The sequence below is a fragment of the Protomyces lactucae-debilis genome (assembly GCF_002105105.1).
Source record: "Protomyces lactucae-debilis strain 12-1054 chromosome Unknown BCR37scaffold_9, whole genome shotgun sequence".
In the NCBI taxonomy this organism is placed as follows: Eukaryota; Fungi; Ascomycota; class Taphrinomycetes; order Taphrinales; family Protomycetaceae; genus Protomyces; species Protomyces lactucae-debilis.
In genome coordinates this window covers 250,729-274,476 of record NW_024468001.1, presented here as the reverse complement: position 1 = coordinate 274,476, position 23,748 = coordinate 250,729, and the positions used below count along the sequence as shown (strand labels likewise).

The 23,748-nt window shown below is 51.0% G+C and overlaps 14 protein-coding genes across 14 annotated transcripts; 8 read left to right on the top strand and 6 right to left on the bottom strand.

Moving 5' to 3' along the window:
* Nucleotides 1-129: 129 nt before the first annotated feature.
* On the bottom strand, nucleotides 130-2,019 carry BCR37DRAFT_387254 (major facilitator superfamily domain-containing protein; the record flags this gene model as incomplete). Its single annotated transcript, XM_040870524.1, has 1 exon — nucleotides 130-2,019. One exon carries the CDS (start codon nucleotides 2,017-2,019, stop codon nucleotides 130-132), a length of 1,890 nt encoding a protein of 629 aa, XP_040725428.1.
* An 889-nt stretch (nucleotides 2,020-2,908) lies between these two features.
* Nucleotides 2,909-4,461, top strand: BCR37DRAFT_379558 (translation initiation factor eIF2 gamma subunit). Its single transcript, XM_040869287.1, has one exon. The coding sequence runs from the start codon at nucleotides 2,960-2,962 to the stop codon at nucleotides 4,325-4,327; it is 1,368 nt and encodes a 455-aa protein (XP_040725427.1). The 5' UTR covers nucleotides 2,909-2,959; the 3' UTR covers nucleotides 4,328-4,461.
* A 50-nt stretch (nucleotides 4,462-4,511) lies between these two features.
* BCR37DRAFT_379557 (proteasome subunit alpha type-3) lies at nucleotides 4,512-5,481 on the top strand. The gene has a single exon (XM_040869286.1). The coding sequence runs from the start codon at nucleotides 4,647-4,649 to the stop codon at nucleotides 5,424-5,426; it is 780 nt and encodes a 259-aa protein (XP_040725426.1). The 5' UTR covers nucleotides 4,512-4,646; the 3' UTR covers nucleotides 5,427-5,481.
* A 67-nt stretch (nucleotides 5,482-5,548) lies between these two features.
* Nucleotides 5,549-7,041, top strand: BCR37DRAFT_379555 (Enolase, C-terminal TIM barrel domain-containing protein). Its single transcript, XM_040869285.1, has 2 exons — nucleotides 5,549-5,689; nucleotides 5,742-7,041. The coding sequence occupies exons 1-2, from the start codon at nucleotides 5,578-5,580 to the stop codon at nucleotides 6,932-6,934; spliced, it is 1,305 nt and encodes a 434-aa protein (XP_040725425.1). The 5' UTR covers nucleotides 5,549-5,577; the 3' UTR covers nucleotides 6,935-7,041.
* A 100-nt stretch (nucleotides 7,042-7,141) lies between these two features.
* BCR37DRAFT_392762 (uncharacterized protein) lies at nucleotides 7,142-7,849 on the top strand (the record flags this gene model as incomplete). Its single annotated transcript, XM_040871196.1, has 1 exon — nucleotides 7,142-7,849. The coding sequence occupies one exon, from the start codon at nucleotides 7,142-7,144 to the stop codon at nucleotides 7,847-7,849; it is 708 nt and encodes a 235-aa protein (XP_040725424.1).
* A 1,585-nt stretch (nucleotides 7,850-9,434) lies between these two features.
* On the top strand, nucleotides 9,435-10,017 carry BCR37DRAFT_387251 (uncharacterized protein; the record flags this gene model as incomplete). Its single annotated transcript, XM_040870523.1, has 2 exons — nucleotides 9,435-9,702; nucleotides 9,881-10,017. The coding sequence occupies 2 exons, from the start codon at nucleotides 9,435-9,437 to the stop codon at nucleotides 10,015-10,017; spliced, it is 405 nt and encodes a 134-aa protein (XP_040725423.1).
* A 1,579-nt stretch (nucleotides 10,018-11,596) lies between these two features.
* Nucleotides 11,597-11,936, top strand: BCR37DRAFT_315833 (uncharacterized protein). Its single transcript, XM_040866952.1, has one exon. It carries the CDS (start codon nucleotides 11,644-11,646, stop codon nucleotides 11,902-11,904), a length of 261 nt encoding a protein of 86 aa, XP_040725422.1. The 5' UTR covers nucleotides 11,597-11,643; the 3' UTR covers nucleotides 11,905-11,936.
* Nucleotides 11,937-14,804: 2,868 nt separating this feature from the next.
* On the top strand, nucleotides 14,805-15,389 carry BCR37DRAFT_387248 (uncharacterized protein; the record flags this gene model as incomplete). The annotated part of the gene is made up of 1 exon (XM_040870522.1): nucleotides 14,805-15,389. One exon carries the CDS (start codon nucleotides 14,805-14,807, stop codon nucleotides 15,387-15,389), a length of 585 nt encoding a protein of 194 aa, XP_040725421.1.
* On the bottom strand, nucleotides 15,060-16,999 carry BCR37DRAFT_315793 (isocitrate dehydrogenase). Its single transcript, XM_040866951.1, has 2 exons — nucleotides 15,870-16,999; nucleotides 15,060-15,829 (listed from the first exon to the last, which is right to left on the bottom strand). Exons 1-2 carry the CDS (start codon nucleotides 16,574-16,576, stop codon nucleotides 15,451-15,453), a joined length of 1,086 nt encoding a protein of 361 aa, XP_040725420.1. The 5' UTR covers nucleotides 16,577-16,999; the 3' UTR covers nucleotides 15,060-15,450.
* Nucleotides 16,282-19,979, bottom strand: BCR37DRAFT_315298 (uncharacterized protein). The gene is made up of 2 exons (XM_040866950.1): nucleotides 19,646-19,979; nucleotides 16,282-19,575 (listed from the first exon to the last, which is right to left on the bottom strand). The coding sequence occupies exons 1-2, from the start codon at nucleotides 19,780-19,782 to the stop codon at nucleotides 16,698-16,700; spliced, it is 3,015 nt and encodes a 1,004-aa protein (XP_040725419.1). The 5' UTR covers nucleotides 19,783-19,979; the 3' UTR covers nucleotides 16,282-16,697.
* An 85-nt stretch (nucleotides 19,980-20,064) lies between these two features.
* Nucleotides 20,065-20,442, bottom strand: BCR37DRAFT_387246 (uncharacterized protein; the record flags this gene model as incomplete). The annotated part of the gene is made up of 1 exon (XM_040870521.1): nucleotides 20,065-20,442. The coding sequence occupies one exon, from the start codon at nucleotides 20,440-20,442 to the stop codon at nucleotides 20,065-20,067; it is 378 nt and encodes a 125-aa protein (XP_040725418.1).
* Nucleotides 20,443-21,003: 561 nt separating this feature from the next.
* Nucleotides 21,004-21,867, bottom strand: BCR37DRAFT_402643 (uncharacterized protein; the record flags this gene model as incomplete). The annotated part of the gene is made up of 1 exon (XM_040871927.1): nucleotides 21,004-21,867. One exon carries the CDS (start codon nucleotides 21,865-21,867, stop codon nucleotides 21,004-21,006), a length of 864 nt encoding a protein of 287 aa, XP_040725417.1.
* A 152-nt stretch (nucleotides 21,868-22,019) lies between these two features.
* BCR37DRAFT_392757 (uncharacterized protein) lies at nucleotides 22,020-22,734 on the bottom strand (the record flags this gene model as incomplete). Its single annotated transcript, XM_040871195.1, has 5 exons — nucleotides 22,020-22,089; nucleotides 22,135-22,204; nucleotides 22,255-22,374; nucleotides 22,423-22,531; nucleotides 22,582-22,734. 5 exons carry the CDS (start codon nucleotides 22,732-22,734, stop codon nucleotides 22,020-22,022), a joined length of 522 nt encoding a protein of 173 aa, XP_040725416.1.
* A 170-nt stretch (nucleotides 22,735-22,904) lies between these two features.
* Nucleotides 22,905-23,591, top strand: BCR37DRAFT_392756 (uncharacterized protein; the record flags this gene model as incomplete). The annotated part of the gene is made up of 1 exon (XM_040871194.1): nucleotides 22,905-23,591. One exon carries the CDS (start codon nucleotides 22,905-22,907, stop codon nucleotides 23,589-23,591), a length of 687 nt encoding a protein of 228 aa, XP_040725415.1.
* Nucleotides 23,592-23,748: the final 157 nt, after the last annotated feature.

The following is a 23,748-nucleotide window of genomic DNA, read 5'->3' as shown; positions in this document are numbered from 1 at the left end:
TGCATCGCTGCACAGGATTCCGTAGCCCTCGCAGATGATGGAGCGCGACGCATCCGGTGATCTGTGACATTCAATAGCATACTAGATTAGGTATTCATAACGTATTGTACAAGAATACATGCTCATTCGCTACTGTCGTCTAAGACGCTTGCCAAACTTGAAGAACAAAAAGGGCAAAGGGATCATCGCCACAGAAAGTCCTCCGAGAACCGTGTTGGCTCTGCCGATACCCAAGTTACGCATCATGGCACCCGCAAATACTGGGAAACCACACGCAAACGAACTTCGCATCATATCGTTTCCTGCCAACAGGGATGCGGCACGCTTGCCACCATAGTCATTGATGAAGTTGAGAATCGCCTGGAAGAGGAGGATTGTACCTGCGCCGTAAAACACGGTCGATGCCACAGAGATGGCCCAGTGGAAACGCGGATTGGCCGTCCAAGCAAACCAGAAGAGACAGATGGGAGGACCGAAACAGCCTACCATGGCAACAACGAGACGCCGTTCGGGCTCGATTGTACCATCTGGCGAGTTGTCGAACTCCTTGTGGAGCTTCTTGACGACGTATATCTCGTACCCGATGATAGCGAGGACTGCACCCACAAACAATCCAAGGAAGGTCAAGCCGACCTCTCCATTGTTGAAGCCGTACATCTCGCCGTAGACAATCGGGAACGATTCCAAAAAGATGTACAAAATTCCATACACGATGGAGATGTACAGACCGAGCAAGAAGACCATGGGATCCCTGACGGTCAATGTGATGGGTTGGAGAAGCGACATACTAGCCACTTGGCTAAAGGTCATTTGCTTTTGCTTGATTTCTCCCTCAGATTGCAAATTGTTGTTGCCAGTCAGCTTTCTCAAGCGCTTTGCCTTCCAAAGCAGGATACAATCACCGGAAGTCTCGGGCAGGAAGAAGAAGAGGACAGCAAGACCAAATCCAGAGAGCCAAAGCAGTTCCCAAATTGTCCAACGCCACGAGGTTCCCCAATCCACGATGAAACCGCCAATCATTGGACCAAGAGATGGGCCACACACAGCTGCAGCACCAAAAATGGCGATAGGTGTCGCGCGGTACTTTGGCATAAACATGTCACCAATACTGGCACCACCTGTGGCAAGGACGGGACTTCCAAAGAAGCCACCGAGGAATCGTGTGACGATGAGCGAGCCGATGTTGGGTGCAAGCGCAGTGGGTACTTGCAGCGCAACAAACACAATGAGCGTGCCAATGTAGACTGGATTACGACCAATGACAGGAACTTCACTCATAGGGGCCCAAAGTACAGGTCCCAGACCATAACCAAGAACGAACGAACTGAGAGGCAACACACCAACAGCAGAGTTGACGGTGAAGTCAGACATGACCGACTTGACACCGGGCGAGTAGATGGCTGATCCCATATAGATGGAGATCGTGAGAAGACACAGCATGGCAGTAACAAAACTCTTTTTGCCAGTCGACCAGTTGAGCGGATTTTCTGGGTCATTTTCCTCGAATGTAACGAGATTGACATCCTTGCCTCGCTCTGTGTCGTGATGAGCCGGGCGGTGTTCAAGCGGACCATGGGATGAAGTGTCGTCGGCATCTGTCAGCTCTGCTCCTGGCTTGATGCGATCCTGAGCCAATGGCGCCTCGTCGGCCAGTGTTGCTGCATCTTCCGCAGACGAGCTCCTTGTACGTAGCCCCTGAGCAACGCGACGGTCTTCAGTAGCTGCATCTTGTGGGTTCTCTCGACGCCATGACTGTTCTTCCTCCTGATTGCGTTCGATGACGTCATGCTTCATCTTCTCATGCCGGTCTTGGGCATACGCATGCTTGTAGTACTCATGCTTCTCAGGACGCTCGTCGTTGTATGGGAACAGCTTGCGAAGACCAATGTTGCGCGCAATCATGCCGAAAGCACTGTCGCGCAAGATGGCGCCGCCATGACCATCTGATGGCGCTGACTCCTTTGTATTGATTTTGCGTCCAGGCTTCTCTTCAGTGCTAGACCTGGAATCAGAGGCCATCTATCGAGAAGATAATGGCTGCAGTCTGTCTAGATTGAGAATAAGATTGTAGCTGAAGCTTGCCTTTTTAGAGTTGTCGGCAGATCCTGAATGCATACGTCAGAATCAGCCCAGATCTCAGATCTTTGAAGGGCAAGCCAGCCGAGATCCCGTCGCGGACAAAATAGGTAGACCCTACCCGGGCCGTAGATCTAGCGGGTTGTCTTCATGTGCACGCTGCACACCGGTTAAGACTGAGATTTGACAATGCTGCATCTCATCCGACATGCACCACGAAGAAGCTGACATATGTCGGCTGTGATGAAGGTCGTCTGAACCGGTCGTGTATAAATGTCATGTAAGAGCTCAACACAAACCCAGCTTAGTCTGAGTAATAGCATTATAGCAAGCTTTAAGCAAGACGTCACAACCACTCAGTTGCTAAAGTTGTCGGCAAATTTGATAGATCCCACCCGATCGTGACGTAGTTCTAGTCACAGATCAAATTCCCCTGAAAGAGCTGAACATTAGCAGCAGCGAGTCAACGACATGACCTCAGCTTTATCTGTGCGCCCTAAGACTCAAAGACGCCCTGAAGCCAGTCATTATGCAGGCTGCAGCACAGCAGTTCCTCAGTCTTCAGGGCATCTAGGAGCACCCGCGGTTGACTTAGGGAAGTCTTTGATTTCAAAATGCCTCCCAGCAAATCCGTAGACTATGCGCTGTCTTCTTTCACATAGATTGGTGGCATCCTATGCATCTAGACCATGGGGAGAGACCTTCTGCTTAGATAGATAGACGGTGAGCAAGGAAATTCAGAGCAAGTCCAGTGCGAACTAACCCTGGCTGCCTCTCACGTGCGAGTTCCAAAATTTCTCGCGGTTTGAGACGAGCGAGCGACAAGATCTAAAAGGACAAAACGACCGCGACCACCAAGAGGTCCAATTTGAGTCCTGCAGCGATGGCAGACACAGAGATAGATGTCACAAAGCTCACGGCTCTCTCTATTGAGACCCTGCAGAACCAGGCCACCATCAATCTCGGCACAATCGGCCATGTCGCGCACGGTAAATCGACTGTGGTCAAGGCCATCTCTGGCGTGCACACTGTCCGCTTCAGAAACGAGCTAGAGCGAAACATCACCATCAAGCTGGGTTATGCCAATGCCAAGATTTATAAATGCGACAATGAAGCATGCCCGCGACCAGGCTGCTACAAGTCCTACAAGTCGGATCACCCATTGGATCCTCCCTGTGAGCGATTTGGGTGTGGCGGAACAATGAAGCTGATTCGTCACGTCTCCTTTGTTGATTGTCCGGGTCACGACATTCTCATGAGTACCATGCTGAACGGAGCTGCAGTCATGGATGCTGCACTGTTGCTGATTGCTGGAAATGAGCCATGCCCGCAACCGCAAACATCAGAGCATTTGGCTGCGATTGAGATTATGAAGCTCAAGCACATCATCATCCTGCAGAACAAGGTAGACTTGATGCGCGAAGCTGCTGCTGAAGAGCACTATGGTACCATTCAAAAGTTTATCAAGGGCACCGTTGCGGATCAATCGCCTATTGTGCCCATCTCAGCACAGCTCAAGTACAACATTGATGCCGTGCTCGAGTACATTGTCAAGAATGTCCCTGTTCCTGTACGTGACTACAGTGCTTCGCCACGTCTGATTGTCATTCGTTCATTCGATGTCAACAAGCCTGGTGCAGAAATCGATGACCTCAAGGGTGGTGTTGCTGGTGGTTCCATCTTGACGGGTGTCATCAAGGTTGGTGATGAGATTGAGGTGCGACCTGGTATTGTCTCAAAGGACAGCGAGGGCAAGATTCGTTGCGTGCCCATCTTGTCTCGCGTCGTGTCGCTCTTTGCAGAGAACAACAACCTGACGTATGCTGTGCCAGGTGGTTTGATTGGTGTTGGTACCAGGATTGACCCAACGCTGTGCCGTGCAGACAGGCTTGTCGGACAAGTACTCGGTGCGAAGGGGAACTTACCCAGCATCTACATTGAGCTTGAGATCAACTACTTTTTGCTCCGCAGACTGCTTGGTGTCAAGTCGGATGAAAAGGGCAAAACCACAAAAGTCAGCAAGCTTACGAAAGGCGAGGTGCTCATGGTCAATATTGGATCGACTGCCGTGGGCGGTAAAGTGATGGGTGTCAAGGCTGATTTGGCCAAGATTGTTCTCACTGCTCCTGCGTGTACGGAGAATGGCGAGAAGATTGCTTTGAGTCGGCGGATTGAGAAGCACTGGCGGCTGATTGGATGGGCTGAGGTGAAGAGTGGAACGACCATTGATCCAGTCTCTGCATCTTCGTAATTGATAGCATTGTAGCGTGGCTTTAGACTCACTGAGAATTGAGTCTATGTTCTCACCTTTTGACGATTTGATACAGACAAATCTGGATACAAGTCTGGCTTTCGGCAGAAGCAGCCACAAGGATATGCAAGTTGTGGATCTTGCAGATTCATCTAGGCTAGCATCTTCCGCATCTGCCTGAAACTTGAAGAGAGCTTTGCACTTGCAGCTTGTCAGGCAAAATCTCCGTCTTCCCATCTGAATTGACTCAGCTGCGACGACGACCACGAGAGACTTGGACGCGTCACGCAGCAACGACCGCCTTCTAGCCTACACAGCCATGACTTCCATCGGCACAGGCTATGACCTGTCCAACTCGACCTTCTCACCTGATGGTCGTGTCTTTCAAGTCGAGTATGCCGCAAAAGCAGTTGAATCCGCCGGTACGACACTCGGCATCAAGACACCTACCTGCGTTGTGATTGCGCTAGAGAAACTCATCACTTCAAAGTTACTGCTTCCGGGAAAGAATAGACGTATGGCCACGGTGGACCGTCATATCGGCGTGGCATCTTCTGGTCTTGTACCGGATGGAAAACACTTTGCAGGCAGATGCAGGGATGAAGCGGCTAATTGGCGCTCAACGTATAAGTTGCCGATTGGTGTACCAGCCTTGGCTGATCGTATGGGTCAGTATGTACAGGCCTACACACTCTACTCAAGTGTGCGTCCATTTGGTATGGCGGCGATTGTGGGTGGTGCAGATGAAGATGATGGCACAGGCTTGTACTTGATTGAGCCTTCTGGCGCATACTACGGCTATCACGCATGTGCGACAGGTAAAGGCAAGCAACTTGCCAAAAATGAGCTTGAGAAGCTGGATTTCGTTACATTGTCTGCTCAAGATGCGATTGCTGCTGCTGCGCGGATTGTGCACCAGGTGCATGATGAAGCCAAGGACAAGGACTTTGAGCTTGAGCTTGGTTATATCTGCCTGGATGACTCGATGGGCCCACAGAATAAGGGCAAGTGGGTGATCTTGGAGGGTGAGGAGCTGCAGCAGGTGAATGCAACTGCCAAACAAGCAGCAGAGGCGGATGACGAGGAGATGGAGGAGTAGAGTAGAGTGTTCGCTAGATATGTCTATGCACTCTATGATACTCTCAGTGATATTAGATGTCGACTTTGTGACTGCCCCCAAATCCTCAACACCCAGCGATCGGGAGGATGAGGACGAGGATCGAGACAAGACATAATTTACCTCTGCAACCATGGCTATCCAGAAGATTCACGCTCGCAGCATCTACGACTCTCGTGGTAACCCAACTGTCGAAGTCGATCTCATCACCGAGACTGGACTCCACCGTGCTGCTGTGCCTTCAGGTCAGTCACTCCTTATCTACCCATCTTAGACCCAATTACTGACTGGATCTAGGCGCCTCTACTGGTGTCCACGAGGCTCTTGAGCTCCGTGATGGTGACAAATCCAAATGGGCTGGCAAGGGTGTGACACAGGCCGTGTCCAACATCAACGACAAGATTGCTCCTGCACTCATCAAGGCTGGTCTCGACATCAAGGACCAGACTGCCGTTGACAACTTCCTCAATGACCTCGATGGTACCACCAACAAGTCTGAGCTCGGTGCCAATGCCATTCTCGGTGTGTCGATGGCTGTTTGCAGGGCTGCTGCCGCGGAGAAGAAAATCCCTCTCTGGAAGCACATTGCAGAGATTGCCGGTACTATCCCGAAGGACGGCAAGTACACATTGCCTGTGCCTGCATTCAACGTCATCAACGGTGGTTCTCACGCCGGCGGTGCACTTGCCTTCCAGGAATTCATGATTCTTCCCGTTGGCGCTGCTTCGTTCTCTGAGGCTATGCGTCAAGGTGCTGAAGTCTACGCAATCCTCAAGACCCTCACGAAAAAGAAGTACGGCCAGTCTGCAGGCAATGTCGGTGACGAAGGTGGTGTCGCACCGGATATCGGTTCTGCTGAAGAAGCACTTGACCTCATCATGGCAGCCGTCGACACGGCTGGCTACACTGACAGCATCAAGATTGCTATGGACGTGGCTTCGTCCGAGTTCTACAAGGATGGCAAGTACGACCTTGACTTCAAGAACCCCGACAGTGACAAGAGCAAGTGGATCACCAGTGCGCAGCTCGCTGATGAGTACCTCTCCCTCTGCAAGAAGTACCCAATTGTTTCTATTGAGGATCCCTTTGACCAGGATGACTGGGAGGGTTGGGTCGGACTTACTGCCCAGACCACCGCTCAAATTGTCGGTGATGACTTGACAGTGACAAACCCCAAGCGTATTGAGACTGCCATCGAGAAGAAGGCATGCACTGCCTTGTTGCTCAAGATCAATCAGATTGGAAGCATCACCGAGGCCATCAAGGCTGCCAACGACTCCGTCGCTGCCGGCTGGGGTGTCATGTGCTCCCACCGATCCGGCGAGACGGAAGATACATTCATTGCTGACTTGGTCGTTGGTCTTGGCTCTGGCCAGATCAAGACTGGTGCGCCCTGCAGGTCGGAGCGATTGGCCAAGTACAACGAGTTGCTCCGTATTGAGGAGGAGCTTGGTGCCAACGCCAAGTATGGCTACACGTTCAAGGCATAAGCCGTGTTCTCGTCTCTCCTATCAGATATATCTTATTAGCTAGCTGTGTTCTCGTCTGTCCAGTTACATATATCTCCTAGCAAGAGTCTGTTTGCTGACTAGTCAATTACCTGTGACTGCTTTACTTGATCTGCTCTCGGCTCCACATGCGACGACTTGAGATCTTGCTCGCCACACAACAAGTCCCAAGCAACTCGTCCTGGCGACATGGCTCTCAACTGGGTGACACGGCCACCAAGCGCGCTTCAGCTCGTTCCTGAAGAGCGCCTTGTCTCGCTTTATGAGGCAATTCAGCTCAACATGCAGTCCTATGGTTCATGTGCTGGGATACTATGGCTCACAACACAACGTATGGTCTTCGTGCAAGCGCATCGCTGTTACGCTTGTGCTGGCACTCTTCAACGACAAAGGAGTCATCAGAGTGCTGTCTCTGACCAGAGTGTCGGTGAAAGGTCCGACTCGCTGGGCGGGGACTGTGTGCCATTGCCACTCATGCATCTGTCGATACCACTCGACAAAGTCACAGATCTTGAAACGGCAGCGCTTCCTTTTTTACAAAAGATCTCTCGTCTAGCAACATCTCAACGTAAACAGAAGACTGAGCTTGTGTCGATGCGATTACAGCCGACATGTGGCAGTAGGTTGGAAGATGCCGCGAGTGGCAATCCGCTGCGATGTCTCATTCAACTAGATTGCCAGGAGAATGCAACTTCACAAGCATTCTTTCAACAGCTTCGATACGCAATGGCTAGCAATACTTTGCGCATCCAGCTCGATAAGCAACAAGCGCGTGCACTGCTTTACGCACAAACGCACCCGCGTTTGCCCACGCCAGAGGAAACAGCGGCTTCAGATCCGGTGCCTGCTTACGAGCAATTTCATGCTCATTTGCCTGTTTACGTCAACGCATCTTGACGGCTACGCGCCGTATCATCGCCTTCAAGGGAGTGAACGCAATCACCACGACCGCCTCCTCTAGCAGATTTCAAGCGGTCACTCCCGGAACGACACAAAATGTGCGACCTCGCCGATCAATGGACATCATCGAGTGTCGACCACAATTCGCCGGCAGGTGCAGTCATCCGCAATTTCAATGCCTTGTCACTCAAGCTTGCCTCAATTTCTCCGCATATATCCGGCAACTCTGCTGGAACCCTTTTGGATGTATGCATCGTATTCGTCTGTCGATTCGATGCTAGAAAGAAGACTGTTCCCTATCGTTGAAATGGACATTCTGGCCGGCGACTCTCATTGCCAAGTTGAAGGCACCAGCCCCACTTAGGCGGTGCTGATCGGCAAGTGTCTTCCAAGATGGTCTCATCGACGCATGCGAGCGGCATATTTGATTGCGGACTCCAGTATTCCAAACGAGGTGCACTGGGCCTTTGGCGAAAACGGAGTGCCAGAGCTTCATGCACGCGTGGCAAGAACCCCTGCAGCTCGACAATGGACGAGCGGGCTTACGTCGCAACTACATGTGATCGTCTGGACGTGGTCCATGCCGTGTTTGGTCAACAGGAAGTCTAGACTCAAGACTGCCTCAAATGCGCAGACAGAGGCTAGTAGCAGCTCGACCTTCACACCTGACAGTCTTGCATTCATGCATGAACTCCTCATTGAAGTATCTGGAGGGTTTCCCTGTGTTGCAAGCGCCAAGTCCCGTGAGACACTTTCGCCACTTTGCTCAGCTCGGCACTTTTGAATACTTCAATCTCAGGGGTAGTTCTTGTTAGATATAAATGAGCTTCGAGATTCTGCGGGATTCGAAGATGGGTTCAGGAGGTGTCTCCTGACGAGCACTGACTCCTGGGCGAGGCCTTGGATTCGGGGTTTAAAGAGCTGCAGCGGTGTCCTCTAGGGACTAGTCACTTTTGGCTCAACGGGAATGCGAGGTGAACTCCGAATAGGTCTGATAGTTCTAAGAAAGGATCAAGCTAACCAAACATACAGTGCCACTGCTACAGCGCAAGGCTACAATTGAACTTGTAGGCGGAGGCCTGACCTCTCTGACTTTTCGACTCTCAGGCTGCCAGCCCGCGTGCAGAGTTTTGTTTCTATTATAAGCAGCAGCCGTGAGGATACTACAACATGGCCTTTCTCAATGCTGTTTATCTGCACACAGTGCACTCAAGCCCATCGTCTCTCAAATTGCGTTGCAAATTATCACATTGCTCATTTCGCAGATTCAACAGATCTTGTTGGACTTCATCTTGGCAAGTTTTGTTGCAGACATCGCGAAGTGGACGTACCAATCAGCTCAATGCTTGGTTGGACTGCATGCATGGTCGTGTGTTTGTCCCATTGCCACGAGGGCTCATTTGCTGTCAACTTCTCCTGATCAGGCCGGAAATCTTCGATGGCATGTTATAAAAGGGTGCATCTGCCCAGTTCAAATCTTGGAACCATCCCTCACCCACCATCAGTTCAGACGATCAGCTTTCGTAAATTCCGTCTCTAATTTGGAACTGAGCACGCTGACCATTGTAGGAAGTTATTCACCATGCAGCTCGTCGATTGTGCCCTCTGGCTTATGTGGGCTACCTATTTGTCGCCAGTGCGTGCTTCTGCAGTATTTCAAGGATTAGTACAAGACTGTACTGGATATCAAAAGGAACGTTCCAATGTCTACGTGGCTCCTCTCTGCAGTGGCAAGGGCAAAAAGTGCGCCATCAAGGTAAACCTCGCAAATGATTGCGGCATGGGAGGAGTCTCGTGCTATGAAGCGGGAAGCATATCTTTACCGAATGGCGGTTCTGTTCAGTGCCAGTGTGAGTGCCAGACAGATTGATTATCTCAAAATCAGTCTCAGCATCTGGCTTCTTGCAACAGATAGCTTTTAATTTGTGCTACTTCTTAAACTTCTTCGTACGCTCGAGTTTCATTTGCAAGTGAAAGGAGCCCATCGGACTTGTCGTGACTCACATTCATGATACTCGTACTGCGCAGCCAGAAACAGGGTCGTCTGCCAATATGCAGATGATGTACATACTATTGCATGCGCAGAGCGTCTGTATTACAATCTAGAGCTCACTGAATCTGCTCTTACTCTGCAGGTTGCCACTCATAGATCGCACTCAGCATAAGCAGGGCGAACCAGAACATTTGTTTCTCAGGGATGACTTGCGATTTTGTCGTCGATATGCGAACTGCCACCCATCAAGACTGCTAGCGCAGAAGAAAGCCGGTCAGCTCAATCGAGCAGTCGCTGTATCTTGTATTCATATGTATTTCGAAGTGAATTGTAGAGTATCTTCTTCCGAGGCAACGTTGTGGGAGTTTACCGAAGTATTCCACGACCGCCAGGCCCCATTTCATATTTCATGAATGGGCGCCACTTTCGGAACACCTTGAACGTCTCGTCTACTGATCGGAGCTGGTGTACATGCGAGGCTGTAGTCGCAGATGATAGACACCGACACGCAGGGCAGCTGCAAATAAGACTTGATTCGAATGGGAACAAGAGTATAGCACTCTTGCCGGCTAAGACTAAACTAAAGGTCACGTGCATGAACACTACCGTGGCAGAGAGACAACAGCGGAAGCAAGTGATAGGAAATGCACTTGAACTCCTACAGGGCCTTTGGCAAAATGGAGTGCCAGAGCTTATGTACGCGCGGCAAGAGTCCCTGGAGCTCGACGATGGACGAGTGGGCTACGTCGCAAACACATGTGATTGTCCGAACATGGTCTCGGCCTTTTTTGATAAACAGGAAGTCTAGACTCAAGACTGCCTCAAATTTCCAGACAAAGGTCAGTAGCAGCTCGACCTTTTGCACTTGAAAGTCTTGCCTTCATGCCTGAAACCTGTCATCGAAGTAGCTGGAAGATCTAGCTTTGTTGCAAGCGCTCGGTCCCGTGATACACTTTCGCCACTTTGCCCAGTCGGCAGTGACTCGGTTTCTTGGACAATGTCGATTCCAGGGATAACAGACTTCATTAAGACAACCAAACATACAGTGCCACTGCTACAACGCAAGGCTACAATTGAACTTTTGGGCGGAAAGCCTGATTTCTCTGACTTTTCGACTTCCGGGCTACCAGCCCACGTGCAGGATCTTGTTTCTATGTGAAGCAGCGATCATGAGGATACTGCAACATGGCCTTTCTCGATGCTGTTTTCTGCACACAGTGCACTCTGTCAGATCTGATCGGAGTCTACATCGTATTTCCGTTGAGCCGATTTCGACTAGTGCCTAGAGGATAACGCTGCAGCTCCTGAAGCCTTCGATTCCTGGGCTGCTCCCAAAAGTCAGTGCACATCAGGAGATACCTCCTAGGGCCACCTTCAAATCTCGCTGATTCTCGAAGCTCATTTGTATCTAACACACTCAAGGCCCCCGTTCTCCATCTGCGCTACGAACTATCGCATTGCTCATTTCGCATATTTCAATAGACCACATTGGACTTTCTTGGCAAGTTTTGTTGCAGGCATTGCAAAGTGGGCGCACCAAACAGCCCGATGCTTTGTTGGTTTGCATACATGGTCGTGTGTTTAACCCATTGCCACGAGGGATTATTTGCTGTCAACTTCTTCTGATCAGGCTGTGATCAGGCTGGAAGTCTTCGCGGGCATTTTATAAAAGGGTGCCTCTGCCTAATTCGAAACTTGGATTCATCCCTCAGCCACCAGCAATTCAGACAATCAAGTCTTGTAAGTTTCGTCTTTCATTGGGACTGAGCATACTGACCATTGTAGGAAATCATTCACCATGCAGCTCGTCGATTGTGCCCTGTGGCTTTTGTGGGCTTACTATTTATCGCCAGTACGTGCTTCTGCAAAACCTGGAGATGAAGTAGCTTGTGATGATTATGGAAACGAGAATCTTGTCACCGTGGATACTCTCTGCAAAGGCAAATTTTGCAAGATCGGTCCCACTTGCACCTATGCAATGATGTGCCAGGAAGCGGCTTTGGACGCTCTGAAGAGGGGTGGTTCTACTAAGTGCCATTGTGAGTGCCAGACAAATTGATTCTCTCAAAATTAGTCTCAGCACCTGGCTCCCTGCAACATATAGCTTTTAGCGTGTGCTACTTCTTAATCTTTTTCGTGCCTCTCGAGCTTCATTTGCGAGTGAAAGGTGTCGATCGGACCTGCCGTGACAATGTGATTTACACTGCAACTGGTACCGCGAAGCCAGAAACGGGGTCGTCTCCCAATATGCATATGATGTGATAATGCGCCAAGTCGCATATTATCGCATGCGCAGTGCTTCTGTATGCTCAAGCTAGAGTTCGCTGAATCTGCTCTTCCTCTGCCACTCATAATTTGTTTTCAGGTAAGCACGGCGAACCGGAAAAATATCGATTCTCAGGGGTAATGTGCGATTTCGTGATCGATATGCAGACTAACACCCACCAAGACTTCTAGCGCAGTAGAAGGGCGCTCATGGCTAAAGAATTCAATCGAGCAGCTGTAGTCCCTTGTCTTCATATGTATGCCAAAGCAGGTTGCAGACTATCCGTTTTCTAGGCAAGGCAGCGGAATTCTATGAAAGATTCCACGACCGTCAGCCCCCCGAATGCGCACAACGTTCGGAACGCCCTTCATGACTCATCTGCATTCTGCATCAAGGCTCAAGAGGCCGAGGAGTAGTAGAGGGCACTTTAAAGAGGTTTTGCAGTTTGCGGACCCTTTCCTCCTTTATGCCCGCATTGCAAACCCAGGGAACTGCTCAGTGTGTTGAATATCACCGCAGCTGAGCTTCGGAGTTCTGTAGAATCCAAAATTGAATACGAGTGGTGTCTCCTGATAATGGATACCGACTCCTGAAAGCAGCCTAAAAATCGGGTCCAAAAAAGCTACAGCATTGTCCTTTGGGACTAGGCAAGTTCGGCCCAATTGGACTACAATGCGAACGCCGCGCGCGATTAGGCCTGATACTTGGAAAGTCTTGTTGCAGATATCAATTTGAGGTTGGATTCGACGGATCGATGCTTTGCCGGATCGCCGGCCCGGGCATGTTTTAGTCACATTGCAACGGGGGCTCATGTCCTGTCGTATTCCTCCTGCAATTGGGACTCCGCCTGGGCATGTTATAAAAGGGTGCCGTTGCCTCGTCCTGGATTCTCAAACCCAACTTTACATGGCAGACCCAAGGCATCAGCTTTCGTGAGAATACACTCCCCCGATAAGGGTAAGCTGACCATTGCAGGGAAACGTTCAAGATGCAACTCGTCAAAGGTCTACTGTTTCTGGTCTGGGTCAGTCTTCCATCGACAGCATATGGCCAGGCCGGTTATACCCCTATAAGCCAGACCTGTAAGTATTGCAAGGACACCTATCCAGGTACAATTTTGGAGCCTGCGTGCTCAGGCTTGAACTGCAAGCTTACAAACGTTCCCTGCCATCATGGCTTCACATGCAACCTATCGGCCGAACGCGGCATTTGCTGGTGTGAGTGCCAACCCAGGTAAGGTTGACGATCCCATAGCTTCGCAATCAACCCTCCGATCAAGCTGTCTGCCATTTTAGTATTTCGTATGCATGACTGTTTTGTTATAATCTCGTCGCGAACTGATGTATGACTGTCTACATCTCCTGGATCACTTCGTCGAACTTAGTGAAACATCAAGCTAGACCTCTTGTAAGTTTATCATGTCGCTTGATTGGACGCAGCTAGATCGGCACCACTCCCACTTGACAGCAAAGAGGAGATCCGCGACACAGCACATTCAAGTCACACTCATCCTTCATTACGTTCTCATGTATGCTTGATTGATTCATCCAAGGCGCTATCTCGTGTCAAGTGTCAAGCTTTATTCGGGCCGGTGAAGATTTGTGGATTCGGGCTGCCTAAGCCTGTTCTTTGGACGCTCCGAAATTCAGGGGTAAGTATGAAAAAAAAAGAAATCATGAAATTCGATGATGTTCCCTAGTGCTGCGTCAAGCCAGGCTTTAGCTTATCGACCACCAATTGACAAGGTTCTGCCAGTTGATGAGGAGCGTTCGCATGAGTTCAGTATTGCCACATGATCTCACTTGCTGCTGACCCAGTGCCGAGAGTCAGAGACTTCTTGTGCTGCCGCATCGGCGCGCATGCATCAAATCCCGGTGGCTACTTCTAATGTTGCAAATGAGCACGCTACTCATTTCAAACGCTGGACATGGTCACATTGAACGGCTCAGATCTTGGGGTCTAGGCCGTCTGGCAGCCGTGAGCAGTGCACACTCATGACTCCAGCTGCGGGCAGCAGGGCAATGCTTTGCCACAACTTGATTGCCATCATGCATCCCCATCATCAGGGGTCGTCTGGTGCCGTATCCAAGACTCCAAGGTCGAATCTCTTCTTCAAGAAATGCCTCTGCCCTGTTTGAACCTTTCGAACTCTGAGAGAGGTCCCTCACGGTGGAGTCCAAAGATTCAGCATTCGCGAGCACAACATCCTTCATCAAGACTGAACGCATGCTAATCTGATCAAGAAGTGTGAAGATGCATCTTGCCATTGCCATTGCGATTGGTGCCGTCTGGCCGGTCTGATTCGCCCTCGCATCGCAAGTTGCAAAGCAAGGCACGCCTACAGGTGGTGTCGTCGACTGTTCTGAGATCTCAACCACCGTTTGGCCTGGGCAATCGGTGATCCGAGCTGTGGTAGTGGCAAAACCTGCAAGACACCTCCTCTGAACATGGGCAGTCGAGAGGGAGCACTCAATGTGCGATGTGATCCGGTCTCCGCATACAAAGGGACACAAGCGGCGTATGACTGTGCTTGCACATGCACGAATGACTAAGGTCATAGCTCTAAAATCAACTAGATATGATCCACCAGTTGCAACTCAGCTCCGGTGTTCTTGTTCTTGGTCTTCTTCATTTGACGACTGTCTTCATTCACGTCAGAACCATCAGCTGCGAACAGAACACCACAAGCAACCATGTCGCTCAACTGGACGCAGCTAGATCATCAGCATAGCGCACCGCTCCCACTTGACAACACAGAAGAGATCCTCGCGACCCAGCGCGTCCAAGCCACACTCCTCCCGCGCTTCCCAAAACCTATCCCGGGCACTGTCTTTGTCACCTCTCATCGCATCGTCTTTGTGAGCGCCGTACAACCGGCTATCCCTCCACCTGCATCAAATTCTGTCCAGAGCACAGAGTCAGAAGGACTACGAACGGTGGGTGTGCCGATTGAGCGATGGAACGCACAGCTCATCCAGCCTTGGTTTGGCGCAAATCGATATGATGGCGAAGTGGCGCCTGTCGCAGGTGGCGGCCTCGATGGTACGATTGCAACTATAACAGCGGGTGAAGCGGACAGAACAATCACACTCAGTGTTTCATTTGTGGAGGGCGGTGTTGAAGCATTTCACAGGGCGTGGGTGGTTGCGCGTGAACGGACGACGCAGAGGTTACGGCGACGACGACAGGAACGTGCCGTTGCACTTGGACAGGCATCTTCTATGGATGACGAAGAGGTGGATGCATTACCATTGTATGAAGAAGCCATGCAATCATGAACGCACACCGAGAAAATGGTATTGGTGGTCTAAATATCCCGAGAAGAAGAAGAGGCGAGGTCTACAGGTGGATTTTGTCGAGGATGGCCTTGGTCATATCCTGGGTGGAGGAGACACCACCCATATCGCGTGTCCTGACTTTGCCCTCTGCTACAACAGCATAAGCGCTCTTTGCAATAGCATTGGCGTACTGGTCGAGACCCAAGTGCCTCAACATCATGCAAGAAGACAAGACCATGGCGAGCGGGTTGGCTTGGTCTTTACCCTTGATGTCGAGACCGACGTGTCTGCATCCAGGCTCAAACAAGGCGAATTCACGGCCAATGTTGCAACCAGGAATGAGTCCCGGACCACCAACAAGACCGCCCATGACGTTGGAGAGGATGGAGCCGTACAAGTTTGGCATGAGCATGACGTCGAACTGCTGTGGCTTTGACACGCTGTCGTTAGCATATTCTCAAGACTCAAAGGCAAACATACGCTTGCATGGATGCATTGTCGACAATCATGTCATTTGCTGCAATCTCCGGGTAATCCTTTGCAGTCTCGTAAAATACATCACGGAACAGACCATCCGCGAGTTTCATAATGTTGGCCTTGTGCACGACCGTGATGCGTTTACGGTCGTTTCTTTGGCAAAAGTCAAATGCAAAACGCGCAATACGCTCAGACTTTGTACGTGTAATGACTTTGAGTGCCTCAACGACACCGGGTACAGCTTGTTGCTCGAGGCCCGAGTACTCGCCCTCTGTGTTTTCGCGAATAATGACCGCGTCAATGCCTTCGTGTCGTGTTTTCAAGCCAGGCAGGTTCTTGATGAAGACGGTGGATGCATACAAGTCGAGCTCTTGCCTCAATGCAACATTGAAAGAAGCATGGCCTGAACGCTCCAGCGGGGTATACAGGATACCCTTGAGTCCGACCTTGTTGCGTCGAATAGACTCGACTGCTTTACGGTAGAGTTTCTCGCCTGCATCCTTGGTTCCCTCTGCAGCGAGAATACCAGTGACATCGACCTCTTCAAACTCAACAGGAACGTTGCAAGCACTAAAGATCTCCTTGACACTGGTCGCGACTTCCCTGCCGATACCGTCGCCTGGAATCAAGGTAGCGGTGAATTTACCGCCATACTTGGTCGGCTGGAAGGGCGACGAGGAGAGGGATCGGGTGAGCTGCTTACGGAGCATACTTACAAGGGCGGTACTAGGTAGGGAGCTGTGTACTACTAAAGCAGACTTTTCGCCAGTGGAATCTGAGTGGAATCAGTCGGAGCAGAATCCCGAGAGCGCGGGATGCACGTGAGGGCGATCAGATGGGCAGCGAGTCAGGGTCAAGGTCCAGTTCCTGATCCTCATCGCTCTCACTCTCGCCCTCCTCGAGTCCATCCTGCAGGTACCCAGCCAGGATACTCGCACCAGCATTCGACGTCGACGCTAAATGAGCCTCCCCGAAAATCTGCTCATGCGCCTCAATAAACAGCCCAAACACACTCGCAGGGATATTCAGTGTCGGGCTGAACACAATCCCAACATTGCGCAGCGACATCTTGTTGAGGGGTTCATTCTGTACAATCCCGAATAAGTGTCGTGTCAAGTACTGCAAGAGCTCAAAGTTCTCTCGCGGTAACGCATGGACCAGTGTCTTGATGGTAGCCATGCGTGCCGGTTCATCAGGCATCTCGATAATCTCTAGGAAATCACGCTGCAAGTCGCGCGGCAAAATGGGAGATGGTAATTCGCGAAGGTAGAGTTTCAGCATCCCTGCAACAGCATGAACTTCTACCGGTGGGCCAGTGAGTAGGTCGATATCCACTTCCTGATTAAAACGCTCACGCAGTGATTTTATGAGACTGCTGCTCCCAGACAATCGATAAATGCCTTCCTCCCGCTCAACATGCTGACGATCGAGATACTGCAAGCACCGATACACGACACTTGGAATCCTGGCAAACGGTGGTGAAGACAAAGCAACCGCTTCAGCAAGGGACATGCCAAACAACGTTCCTGAACTCAATCCACCCTCAACCGGTGCTGGATGGGAATGACTGGCTGCTTCTCGCATGGCAGCAAGGACAGTAGCACCTTTATCTTGTTGCTGACCAGGAGAAGCAGTTTGCTCGCCATGCTTGCCAAATACCCAAAACGATTTCTTTCGAGATTTGCGATCGCCTTTTGTTGCTTGACTGCCTTTACTTGAACTAGGCGATGACCATGTATCGGTGGGACCAACAGCTGTCATTGTTGAAGACGTATCCGTCGCACCTGCAGGAAAAAGTTCTTCGTATGGAGTACCACCAATCGAGTCGCTTGCAGGAGGACCCTGGATACCAGGCGACATGGGAAGCGCAGCAGGTACAGTATCGCGATACCCTATCGCTCTAAAAGGCACCGGCTCTGGACTACTCGACCGTCCTACCCCCGGAGGCCGTTGCAGTTCCAATGGACCACTAATTTTGAGGCCAGAGAGGCGTTGTGAGGGTTGCGGAGGCGGTTGATGTGGGGTAGTTGGACCAGTCGGCTGGAGTGGTTCAGTATAGCGCATTGCATAGTGCATCAGTACTTTAAGCCACGCATCTCGTTCCATATCACTAATGGCGCACAAAATATGCCGATTATAATCGAGACCTGTACCTTTCCGTTTCGGTTCTAGTACGAGAAAGGCATGGGTGTCGGTGTCCTCTTGTGTGTTTGTACTGCTTGAAGGCGTTTGCACACCGACTTGTGCGCCTGCGAGTGAAATGTCGCCAAGCGGCAAGCCACCAGGTGCATCAAAGTAGCGCATACAAGGACCATCAATAATGAAGTACCGAGCCTTCCAACCGCCAAAAGTCTTGCCGCGTTTAGAGAGATAGCCTTCCTTGTAAGTTTCTGATTGATCCGTCTTGCCAGCCACTGGTTCGAGCATGACGAGTTGCTGTGATTGTCGAGCACGCCGCGGTGTTTGTGGCACGTCACACACGCGATCACTCGACAAGAAAGCACAAAACGCTTCCAAGCCTTGTGAGAATTCTTGCGTGCGTTGAGCAACAGGCGTCGACACCAGTGTCGAAACCATCATTTGGAACCATAGATCCGTTGTTGCTCGCCGCGCATCTGCTTTCGCACTGCTCGTTGCAATGAAGTCTTGGCGTGATGGGAGGGTGAGACCCATATCGGGTGTTGCTTTACTCAATGCCACCAATTGAGCGTATGTCTTTGACAAGCGATGCAGTAACCGCATATCCTTTCGAAAAATGCCAATTGCAAGGGTCACTTCGCCTGCTGTATGATTCGAGGTAATCATGCTGATACTGATGCTGCGTAGCAATTCAGGCTCAATCGCCGCGTCTATCGTGCGGATCGAACTGACTGAATCTTGCTTCGTATGAGTCGACCTCTGCGGTGCCCACGTCTCATCTACTTCCTGAGATGTGGGCGGCGAGATACTACTTGATGATCTCGACGGTGTTTGTTGAACGTCATCCAGTGTACTTTTGACTGCACGCTCAGGTGAATGTTCCTCCCATCGCGCACGTTCAGGCGAGACAAGTGCAACATCTGGTGCAACCAATGTCTTGAATGGCAGACGCGGCGAGATGTTGGGTTCTGAGAAGTTTCGCGCATGCCGACCACTCTCTGCAACCTCATCTGCTTGTCTAGACTGCAGCGAGTGGCTTGGTTCTAGGTCACCAAAGGACTCCATTGAGGCATCCGAACGATGTTGCTGATGAGACGCAGCGCGCGACATGGTTGCTGGTTGTGTGCGTACACGATCTCGTCTAATACTCGCGATACGCTCGCCTTCTTCTATCCGACCTGATTGTGTCGCTGCTGATTGTCCACCCGTCACTTGTTGCAGTCGAAGGGATAGGGCAGGGGAGATGGGCGATGAGGTGCCATCGCGCAAGTGTTCCTCGAATGGTCGTGTCATTGGTATGGGAAGTGGTTTACCGGGTGATGCACCGAGAGAAATACGCGCAGCGCTCTTAGGAGGTATCGCATCGGGACCATGACGATCGTGGTTGGTTGAGGAAGGGGCATCTGACTGACTGCTCCGTTTCCGTTCAGCGGAAGTCGTTGTGGCCGTTGCAAGGGTTCCTGTGGATGCGCTGGCTGACGGCGGCGTCTTGCTCGGCAGGGTATCACTGCCTGTGCGTTCGCGTTCCTTGACGCCAAGCCGATCGAGATCCTTTTGAAGGCCAATGATCCTGTACCTCGTTAGCCATCTATACACAGAAGCGCGTTTCTATCGCGCGCCGTTGGATTGAGGTCGCATACATCTGACGCTGCTTGTCGCAGAGTCGCCATAGCTGTGCATTCTGTGTTTCCAAGTTTTGCTTCTCTTGCTGTAGTCTTGCGATGGTGGCTTCGGGCGATGCGAGCGATGCAGTGTCAGATGGGCTTGGTGCCGTCATGTCATGCTGTGGATGGCTACGTTGATGGGTAGAGGATGTCGGCTCGGGAAGCTGGAGGGAGGAAGGCGCTTGAGATGCAGATGCGTGCTCTGAGCCGTGTCTCTAGCCACGCGCACGCTGGAGGCTGTTCCTGCTGCCTTGCTTGTGTGTGTGGTGTTTGATGTTGGCTGGTCGTGGTTGCGGGACTTTTGGGGATGTCGCGGGGCCACTCAAGCAAGAGAAGCAAATAGAGAGCGATAGACTCGATAGTGTTTGAATATGGAGCTACTCAGATACCTCAGACTACTCCTTCTCCACCTTGGCTCCCATCTTCTTCGCAGCATCGACAAAGTTCGACATGTTATCGTTTGAAACGCGAACCTTCTGTAGCAGCACCGTCAACTGATCCTTCTGTGCATTGCATGCGAGCTGCGCAAAGGAATCGCCCGATGCAATACACGCATCAATGGCGGCCTTGTCGCCGACAGTCACCTCGCTAGGCTTCTCGGGCATCTTCTTCATCACTGCACGCGCTGCGGGTGGGATATTGAGTTTTGTCTGGTCCATGGTCTTGAGGATTGAGCCGATATCTGTTGTAGAAGCAGCGTATTTCTCAACGGCAAGAGTCAGCGCAGATCCACTCGCAATGAGGGCTGCGATGGAGAAGAGGGCGAGCTGCATGGGGTCGGAGTTGTGCTGGATGAAGAAGCATGGGTGTTATGGACAGAGCACTTATAAGCAGAAGCAGTCAGGGTACGAAGCTGGGGTATGGTGGAGCATGATGAAACAGAAGAAGGCAAGCTGAGGCAGAGTCGGTTGGAAGAAGTCCGCTGCTTGCCTGTGTCAGAGGACAAAGAGAGTCATGGTCATGAAGCTCAGGCTCAGCTGACTCGGCGTGCGATTTCTCAAATTTGCAGACAAGCGGAAAGTATATAAAGCAACAGCAGGCGCCCAGCTGGGATCACCACGAACAACGCTTGGTCCCTCAGAGATGGGGGACCTTCACCCAAGCTATAAAAGCACCTGAGCACCAGCTTCTGTGATGTAACAGGCCGTAAAGCATATGGGAAGACAGATGGAACTTGAATGGGTGAGCGGGCTGAAATACGCATGAGGCTTTGCTCAATTCTTGAAACGACATTCTCTTCAATTTTCACCTTGCCCTTGACTTCGCAATGTATCTTTGTAGAAATAATCATGCTTATATGCTCGTCGCTATGCAAACAAACCTCCTACCCGCCTCTATATCGCATTGGCAAAGAATTCAAATACCGACATACTCAGCACACTGCTCGGTATACTGCAAAACAAGCGTGGCCCAAGACCCGCATATAACCCACGCCAGCCAGACTCCTGCATGACATTCCGCAAGACTTGGCGAACACCCAAGCGATCGCTTTTACGCGTTTGTTGCTGTGTTGCTGTTTGTTGAACGGCATCACTCATACTCACTTGATAGCGCGTCTTGATGAGATCGAGTGGATGCGCGAGTAAGGTGGAGACACTCGTTGCAACACCACTCGCCAAGGCAGCTTGTGCAAATGGTTCTTGGAAATACATGGAACGCCTGGCCAGCCTTTTACTGTTCTCATAAACCACCCAGTAAACGGCATTGTAGGGGATAAAGATACCCAAACCAACGAGATAGCCACGGTAAAAGCCACGCATCCCCTCATCTCGAGCAATCAACCGTAATTGTCCCATGAGCGTTGTATTACTCGATGCAAGGCCAGCGACGGGTGCACCGGAGATTTGTAGCCTTGCCTTCAATACTTCCAACGGCGTCCATAAGAAACTCGATACAATCTCTGCACCTGTTCCGCTGACGATATAATTCATATTACCTTCACCGAGTGTCGGTATGAGCATTTGCTTGAGTTGCCGGTATGTGCATAGGTACAATGCGACGGCCGGTGTTGTTAATATCAAACTCACACTCAACCCACGATACAAGTTGCGAAAGGACCGCAAGAGCGTTTGGTCTGCTGGGAATAAAGGCCGTCGCATGGCTGTTTGTCGCTGAATGGCGATTGTATCGAGTGGGAATACAACGAGTCTTGATGACACGCTCGCCGTAACGGACGCGGCCAAGGTCTGAAGATCCATGATGCGACCAGAACTGACCTTAAATGGCGCTGCTTCCCTGATACTGCGATGTACACCCAAGGTTGTTTGATTGTGTGATGGTGCGGCATTGAAGCAAATTTGAGAATTCGTCGCGCGACAGTCAAGACACTGACGAAAGCCTCGGAGGTTCTTTAGACTTCAGGGCCCTTGGCTACTGGCTTGGTCCGCTTGAATTGCCGTGTGATGGGCACCACGATACGTCTAGTTGTTAACTTCGTGAGCCCTTGCTTCAATGATCCACCGTACCGAGCAAACCAAGGTGTCAGAGAAAGACTCAAACCGACCCTCAGCGGAAGCAGCATTTTGACCACGGCATCTGTTCCCATTAGCACCTCAACATTTCGTGACACGATCAGTGCGCCTTACACGCTGCAGCACCTTCAAAGACATAGCGCGACTCGTCATTGCCTGTATAGTTGAAACCCCATTTGCTGAGCTGCTTGTCTGCTGCTTTCACGCCCTTCTCAACGAGGTCCGTTGGTAATCCTGCAGTACGTTAGATCATCATAGAGACATCACTTGAGGGAGTGTTACCTGCTGGAGTCCAGTCAAAACTGTGAAAGAACCAAAAGAGAATGGGCAATGGCACGATGGCCGTCAACTCGTGCAACACCAAAAAAGAGGTGACGTGAGATGCCGGATGCTGCAGTCAGTCAGTAGACTGCTCATGCGTTGATCGAGCAGGAAACGTACGCTTTTGAGCCGATCCGCATACTTCTGTGCCCATTTTGGAAGACGTCTGACAGGCCCCGTTGATGCATCAGTCGCGTTGCCGCGAGAGAAACGATGAAGATGCTGTGTAAAGAGACCTGCGCGAGCCCCGAGCCTTGCAAAGGAGCGGAACATGGAGGACAAAGCGTAGCTGCGCAAGTTTTGGTTGTGTTGTGTGTCGCGTTTTTGTGAGGATGCATCTGCACCTTTCAACGCTTCCACCCTGGACCGCTCCTACTAGTCCTCGCTGAATTGTCTTATTTGCTCTGAAGGATGTTTGTCGATGCTATGAGATAGCAGCGAGTATGCTCCCTACGCCCAATCTGTCGCATTTGAAAGAAGCAGACTACGAGCACATTTACGAACCAGCTGAAGATTCTTTCCTCCTCCTCGATGCGCTTGAAGCCGATAGGGAGGTCTTAGAGACATTACCAGCATGTCCGCTCCTTGTTGAGATCGGACCAGGATCCGGCGTTGCTACTGCTTTTGTCCAGAGTCAGCTCCTTAGTCCTGTTGGCAGGTCTTGCCTTTCCATTGCAGTTGACATCAACCCTCTCGCCTGTCGAGCAACGCTGGAGACTTGTCAGCGCAATGCGCGACTGTATCCTGGTAAAAACAGTTGTGTCCAGCATACAGATGTTGTGCGTGGGTCTCTCCTCGATGCATTGTATTGTGCTAGAGGTATCGATATCCTCCTCTTCAATCCCCCTTACGTCCCAACCATGCAAGCTGAAATCAACACAGATGGCATGCACCTTGCTTCGACATGGGCGGGCGGCCAGGACGGTATGTCTGTCACGCAACAACTCCTACCACGCCTACAGCACGTCTTGAGTGTATCGGGTGTCTTCTACCTCGTTGCAGTCGCACGCAACAAGCCAGCAGATTTGATCCGAGATGCAGCCAGCATTGGTTGCGAAGCATGCATGATTCTTGAACGGCGAGCTGGTCGCGAGAAGCTATGCGTCTTGCGCTACAGACGGCTGCGATAGATGGAAAGAAAGGGGTATGAGATGGATGCATTTTGGTTAATAAATCAAATACATAGCAGAAAGATGCGACGCCCAGGCTGATACTGTACTTTCTTGCAGGAAGTTAAAGATATGCAGAACTTGAAATAGCAAGTTGAAAGCAAAGAAGAGACAACCC

Coding starts and splice junctions, on each gene's coding strand:
- BCR37DRAFT_379558 (XM_040869287.1), top strand. CDS start 2,960: ATGGCAGACACAGAGATAGATGTCACAAAGCTCACGGCTCTCTCTATT.
- BCR37DRAFT_379557 (XM_040869286.1), top strand. CDS start 4,647: ATGACTTCCATCGGCACAGGCTATGACCTGTCCAACTCGACCTTCTCA.
- BCR37DRAFT_379555 (XM_040869285.1), top strand. CDS start 5,578: ATGGCTATCCAGAAGATTCACGCTCGCAGCATCTACGACTCTCGTGGT. Junction 5,690..5,741: donor CCGTGCTGCTGTGCCTTCAG/GTCAGTCACTCC, acceptor GACTGGATCTAG/GCGCCTCTACTGGTGTCCAC.
- BCR37DRAFT_315833 (XM_040866952.1), top strand. CDS start 11,644: ATGCAGCTCGTCGATTGTGCCCTGTGGCTTTTGTGGGCTTACTATTTA.
- BCR37DRAFT_315793 (XM_040866951.1), bottom strand. CDS start 16,576: ATGCTCCGTAAGCAGCTCACCCGATCCCTCTCCTCGTCGCCCTTCCAG. Junction 15,830..15,869: donor GACAATGCATCCATGCAAGC/GTATGTTTGCCT, acceptor TGCTAACGACAG/CGTGTCAAAGCCACAGCAGT.
- BCR37DRAFT_315298 (XM_040866950.1), bottom strand. CDS start 19,782: ATGACGGCACCAAGCCCATCTGACACTGCATCGCTCGCATCGCCCGAA. Junction 19,576..19,645: donor TGCGACAAGCAGCGTCAGAT/GTATGCGACCTC, acceptor AACGAGGTACAG/GATCATTGGCCTTCAAAAGG.